Source organism: Vanellus vanellus (genome assembly GCF_965231255.1).
Source record: "Vanellus vanellus genome assembly, chromosome: 17".
Lineage (NCBI taxonomy): Eukaryota > Metazoa > Chordata > Aves > Charadriiformes > Charadriidae > Vanellus > Vanellus vanellus.
In genome coordinates, this window is record NC_138922.1 from 3,686,506 (window position 1) to 3,693,175 (window position 6,670).

General features: G+C 57.9%; 1 protein-coding gene across 1 annotated transcript; it reads left to right on the forward strand.

The window, feature by feature from the left end:
• Window positions 1–1,257: 1,257 nt before the first annotated feature.
• LOC309678918 (cytochrome P450 2C5-like) lies at window positions 1,258–6,457 on the forward strand (the record flags this gene model as incomplete). Its single annotated transcript, XM_082492118.1, has 9 exons — window positions 1,258–1,434; window positions 1,931–2,093; window positions 2,462–2,611; window positions 3,385–3,545; window positions 3,714–3,890; window positions 3,995–4,136; window positions 4,576–4,763; window positions 5,922–6,063; window positions 6,264–6,457. 9 exons carry the CDS (start codon window positions 1,258–1,260, stop codon window positions 6,455–6,457), a joined length of 1,494 nt encoding a protein of 497 aa, XP_082348244.1.
• Between the last annotated feature and the right edge of the window lie 213 nt (window positions 6,458–6,670).

Here is a 6,670-nt window from a genome sequence, read left to right on the forward strand (position 1 = left end):
GAATCACACCGCGGCCGCAGTGAGCATCCCCCGGAGCCCGGCTGGGATGAGCCCAGCTAGCGGCCTTGAGCATCCTCGGCCCCACACCTGCGAACCGCCCTGCTACGTGGCCAAAAACGGCTGCAGGTGCAGAAGTCCTGGCTGTTTCCACCAGCCCTGCCCAAACACAGTCCTGGCTCTGCCGTTCATCCCGCGGCTGGACGCCGGGGGACGCTCCCTTGCTCTGCTCTGGGTGAGTGTTATAATTCCGGCTCGTCTCAAGGAATATCACTCAATGCCCTCTGCTGAGGGTCTCCTTCCACCGCAGAGGCTCGTGTGACATCAAACCTCCTCCCTCTTTTCCTCCAGCCCTGTCCTCCAGGAGGAATTGCTCCCTTCGCTGGGGACTGGCTTGCGACCATCTCGCTCGGCCGAGGGCTGCGAGCGCTCTCCACCAGAGGTGTGGCGGCTGAGCCAGCGCCAGATGTGCTGGCGTGCAGCCAGATGTGCTGGTGTCCAGAACGAGATGCTCAAAAGCATTGGAGGAGCCCTGAGGAGGCCAGAGGAACCCAGGAAAGAGTTAACCCCACACCTGCAACAACCGCAACACCTTGGCTTGACCTTTCTCCAAAACACAAGTGGAATCTCAAAATATTTCAGAAAAAAAATTGTTGTTTTTTTCCCAGGAATGACTCATTTTCCATCAGAAAGGAGTTTGATGGAGAATTGTCAGTGTACCTAAACCCAACAGGTACCTAACCAGCCGCACGTGCCCTCCTCCCGGGTTCCCTCCGGGGTCACTGCACGGGTAAGCGAGGCAGCCGCAATATGATCAATGACCTGGCAGCGACACGCAAGGTTTTTCCAGGATAGTGACAACTTCTTCCATCACATGCCACCAAAAGGGAGCACCGAGCAAAAAGTGACTCAGCCCCGTGGGGAGGGGAGAGCCCCTCTCCCCCCCGGCACGTCTGCGGGGTTTTGCAATGCTTCCACCCCCCCGTGTCAGCCCTTTGAGATCGGTGTTACAACACGGTGGGGCCAGGTACGCGCTTGACCGGGAGAAACCGGCATTTCCGTGTCACTGACCGCCCGGGGAGGGGTGGGGGGACGAGTCGCAGACGACCCCGGGGATGTGGGAAGGGCTGTGCCTATATAGAGCACAAGAAAGGCAGAGGCAGCAGGTTTTGGCTCCTCTCTGCTCACTGCTGGGTTGTGACTTTCTCCCTGGAGGGGGAATTGCTTGAGTTTTTCACTGCTCGACGGCACGGGGGGAGGATGGATGCTGCATCAGCCGGGGCGCTCGTCACCCTCCTCCTCCTTTCCATCCTGTGGTTCCTGGTCTGGAGAATGGAGAGAAAGAGAAACCGGCTGCCTCCGGGACCGGCACCGTGGCCCATTCTGGGCAACCTATGGCAAAAGGATGTCCTGCCCCTCTACAGGACCTACGAGAAGGTAAGAGAGGAGCTGGTGGTGCCGGACCCGCTCCCAGCCATGGCAGGTCAGCAGGAGAGAAAGCGGGAATGTCCCGCGTCAAAATAAAACAGGAATTGTGCAGGTGACTCTTTTCCCACCTTTCTTTTCTCTTTTTCCTTCCCTCTTGTCTTGCTCTGCCAGCATTGCCTAAACGCCTTCTACTGGGAGCATGATCAATACTGTTATTGAAGTGTTTCTCCTCCTGTAAGGGACCCGTGGTGATGCGGCACTGCCGCCCTCCAGAGCTGCTTCCCGGAGATGATGCTCTGAAATCCCAAAGCAGCAGCGGGATCAGAACCGCCCCCCTGGGGCCAGGGCTGGGGTGGAATGGGGGAGGATGGTGGCTTCCAGGGAGGCACCTCTCCTCCCTGCCCGTGCGTTTGCCGGTGTTGTGACCACGAGACCTAATTTAAAATGAAACGAATGGCTGGGGTGCGGGACCTTCGTTCACCACAGCTTTCCTGTCCGCCCCCAGCTCAGCAGCGCGTACGGCCCCATCTTCACCATCTGGCTGGGGCTGAAGCCGGTGGTGGTGCTCTGTGGGTATGAGGTGGTGAAGGATGCTCTGCTGGGCCACTCCGAGGAGTTTGGAGGGAGACCTGAAATACCTCTTCTGGTACAGCTGTCGAAAGACTACGGTAGGCATCCGGATTTCTTCTAGGCTTCTTCTATTTCTTCTATTGCTCTCTGGGTGAGCAGAAAGTCCCCCACTGCAGCTGGCCATGTTCACATCTAGTGAAGGACCCAACACCTCAAACACCCATTTCCCACCTTGCAAGTCACTCCAACTATTGTCCCAGGACAGTATTAATTCCAGTTAGCCAGTTCCAGCTTTGCTCTGAGTTTCTGTAGAGACCCTCAGCCTTTCAAGGATGCTGTGCCCACACCAGGGTCATCCCCTGGCTGATTGTCCTATTGCTCCTCAGCCGGGCTCAGCGCAGGGACCCCATTCCTGGGGAGGAGCGGTGGGATGGGCAGATGAGTGATCTCCACTGCCTCCCTCCAGGTTTTGTCTCCAACAATGAGAAGAAGTGGCGGGAGCTGCGGAGGTTCACGCTCAGCACCCTGCGGGACTTTGGGATGGGGAAGAGCTCCATGTCGCAACGGGTGCAGCAGGAGGCCCAGCACCTGGTGGAACTGCTGGCGAAACTCAAAGGTGACGTGAGTCCTGTCCACCCTGGCCCCTATGGCAGGTGGAGGACACACAGCAGCCTCATGGGACAGGTGTGGTCCCCAAAGCTGTTTGCAATGGCTGCTGTGGATGATCTTTGTGGAGAGAGGGCTTAGACCCAGCCCCATCCTACCCAGAGAGAGCTGCAGGGCTGTGACACAGTCATGGCTTAAAGGCCAGGGTGGGAGATCCTGCTCCTGAACTGGTGCACCTCGTGGGGGACCACCGAGGAGCATTTCATGCCCAAAGAACAGAAATAGGGAACTAAAGCACATGGCATTGAGGGAGCAAGAAAAACATACTGCTCTGGTGACATGGGGTTTATCAGGGCGATGTCCTCCTCTCTGACAAAACTGAGCTGCTGCCAGTGTCACCACCTCTTCTGGGGCTTCCTGAATATAAGAGGAGATGGAGGCTCTGCCCCTGACGTGCGGTGCTGGCAAGGGGCCGGTCACCACAGGGAGATGCTCTGCAACCCCCAATCACCAGGGCACGTCAGCAGCAGCCCAAAGCACCTGGAGATGCCTCTGCTCTCCTCAGTCCCAACCTCTGGGGAGGGGGTTAGGAGCAGGAGGTAGTTGTAGGAGCCCACAGCGCAGGAGGGGTCTTTGCTCGGGCTGTTAGACCCGGCAGATTCAACCAGGGCTCAGAGTTCAAAGGACAGGGGCTCGAAGCAGGAGGAAGGGTGTTTTCTGTGTTGAAGCAGATAAATAACTGTTGACTTTCTGATGTCTTTGTCACCTCTTCTGCGGCTGCAGGAGATGCCTTTGAGCCAATGACAATGTTCAGACACGCGGTTGCCAACGTGATCTGCTCCGTTGTCTTCGGGAGCCGTTACAGCTACAGCGACACGGCCTTTCTGGAGCTACTGAATGTGATCGGGAATTACATCAGCTTCTTCCTCTCCCCCATTGCCGTGGTAGGTGTCCTTGCTGTGCTCGGCAGCCTCATGTCCGACATGCTCGGGCGGTCAAGGGATGGTCCTTGGCTTTGGGTCAGTCTTTGGTTTTGATGGGAGAGCATGGGCTTTGAGGGAAGGAGCAGGAGGCTCCTTCCAGGCACCTGAGCCCTCCTGTGCCTCCTCCAGGTCTACAACACCTTCCCCAACATCGTGCACCACCTCCCGGGGCCACACAGGAAAGTCCTGGCTGAGTGCGAGAAGCTGAAGGACTACATCCGAGAAAGAGTGGAGCTTCACAAGCTGACGATGGATCCCAGCTGTCCCCGGGACTACATCGACTGTTTCCTTATGAAAGCGGAGAAGGTAAAGGCGGTGCAAAGCAGGGCGAGAGCTGCCCTCCAGACCTGACTGAAGCTTGGGAAGTCACCCAGGTGGTACTGAATCCCCTCCCTACCGTGACCTTGCAGGAGAAGAACAGCCTGGAGAACATGTACAGCAATGAAGACTTGGTCATGTCGGTATTTAACCTCTTCGGTGCTGGGACGGTGACTACTAGCAACTCCCTGGTCTTCTCGCTCTTGATCTTGGCAAAATACCCCCATATTCAAGGTAAGGGCAGCGAAGTGTGACTGCTCCCTGTGCCTGAGGAGGTCACGGTGCAGCAAAAGCATAGACAGAGAGTCCCAGCCCTGGAAGGTCCTGCTTGGGGGGAGACCAAAATCATCCTGCATGGGTCACCCAAGGGTGAGAGCCATCAGACAGAGATACACACAGGCCAGAGGATGCGGGTACCTGCTCCCTTTTCTCCATCTCTGCCTGTGCAGATGGCCCTGGACCGGCCTATGGCGGATGATTTGAACCTGCCTGATTCAGGGAGGTATGCGGACAGAGACCTTATTTTTGGTCTCTACGAGGGGTTATGCTGGGTTGCTCCCTCTCTGCTAGATCATCCTTTGGCTCTAGGACAGGCGCCCAGGGAGGCCAGGAAGAAATTATGGGGGGGTTCTGCAGAGCAAGCACTGCAGCTCCATGCCTTCCTTTTCCCCAGCCAAGGTCCAGGAGGAGATCGACGCGGTGGTGGGCACCGGCCGTGCTCCCAGCATGGAGGACAAGCTGAGGATGCCGTACACCAATGCGGTGATCCATGAGCTGCAGCGCTACCACAAGACCCGCATCGAGAACTTCCCGCGGATGACGACGCAGGATGTTGTTTTCAGGGGCCACACCATCCCCAAGGTAGATGTTGTGGCCCTGGAGTCTCGGAGTCGCCAAGGGGAGGGGTGGCAGGGGAGCTTGAATGAGATTCGCCTTTGCCCCTGGACTGTTTGCTCACCCCTGAAGGTCCTGGGTCTTTCCCAATCCTCGGTGGGAGGAGATGGTGATAACCTTTTAGCAGAGGAGGGTCCAGCAAAGGGTTACAAAGATGTTGAGGGGACTGGAACATCTCTCATGAGGAAAACCTGAGGGAATTGGGGCTTTTCAGTCTGGAGAAGAGAAGACTGAGGGGGGATCTTATCAATGCTTATAAATACTCCAAGGGAGGGTGCCGGGGGATGGGAACAGTCCTTTTTCAATGGTGCCCAGTGACAGGAGAAGAGGGAATGGGCACAAACTGGAGCAGAGGAAGTTCCATCTCAACCTGAGGAGGGACTTCTCTCCTGTGCGGGCGGCAGAGCACTGGCACAGCTGCCCAGAGAGGGGGGGAGTCTCCCACTCTGGAGCCATTCCAAACCCGCCTGGAGGTGTCCTGTGCCACTGCTGGAGGTGCCCCTGCTCTGGCGGGGGGTGGGACTGGGGGAGCTCCAGAGGGCCCTGCCGACCCCCACCAGTCTGGGATGCTGTGATTCTGTGAGTAGAGGGAGGCGGATGCTGCTGCCAGTTCGGCCCACACCCCCCAGTCCTTTGCCTGTCCTGGAGAATGCCTCTTTCCACCCGGGAGATGTGCGGAGCTGTTGGGGCCGGGAGCCCGAGCTCGCCCTGGCACGGGGCCGAGCCAGCCCCCATCTCCTTGGCAGAGCCGGTGATGGCCACCGGCCCCGGGTTTGACTGCCAGCTTTTAGTACAGCACCCACCTCGAAGGAACACCTCCCTCCTTTGGGCTTTGCGCAGTGAGAGGGGTTTTAATGCAAATCAATGGGAATAACTTAATAATTTCTATCTCGTGAGCTGCAGAGCCTGGCAGGACCATGGGGACAGCGGAGCCCCACCATACTTGTCCCTGCCTGGCACAGAGCCATCGCTCCGGGCTGCCTCCCCGGCATCTGGATGGGCATTGGGGTGTGCACCCAACCTCCCCCCGTGCCCCCCAAGATGCTCCTCACTCGCTCATCCACCTCAGCAGAGCCCTATGGCGCAGTGCTGATGTCCCTCCCCTTCCCTGTCCCTCTCCCACAGGGCACAGTTGTTATTCCGGTATTTTCTTCCGTGCATACGGATCCGACCCAGTGGGACAACCCCCAAGAAGTTGACCCGGCTCACTTCTTGGATGAGAAGGGCGAGTTCAGGAAGAGAGAAGCCTTCATGGCTTTCTCAGCAGGTCAGTGCTCCACCCCCGTGCGCCGCCTCTGCCAGCGCCCTGCCTGCACCGGCCCCGCTCCCGGGACCACCGGAATGAATATCGCCTGGCACCAAAACTATACCTTTATCTCTTGCTATCCTTTTATGCCCCTTTTTTCCCCCCAAGTGCTGGCTGAAGCCATCAGCCCAGTGCTCACCCTCCCCTTTCTGTGTCCCCAGGGAAGCGCATGTGCCCAGGAGAGGCACTGGCCCGCATCGAGCTCTTCCTTTTCCTCACCACCCTACTGCAGAGCTTCACCTTCCAGCTCGCCGGCAAGTACGAGGAGACGGATTTATTCTCCCTATGGCTCGAGATAGAGAAAAGGGCGATACCGGGCATGTTCTTCGCTATTCGGCGCCCGGTGGCCTCTTAAGAGGAGAGGAGCAGAGAGGAGGAAGGGGTCTTCCAGATGTCTTCACTTCTTCTGGAATCCAAGCAAGCCGTGCCAGCAGCAGTGCTACAGCAGCAGCCACCAAAGCAGGAGGGCTGCTTTGAGTTTCTCCTCGGAGATCTGCCAGGCATCTCCGCCATCAGCTCCCTGGGCATCCTGGTTCCCAACCCTTCCCCTCCACGTTCCCAGAGGAAG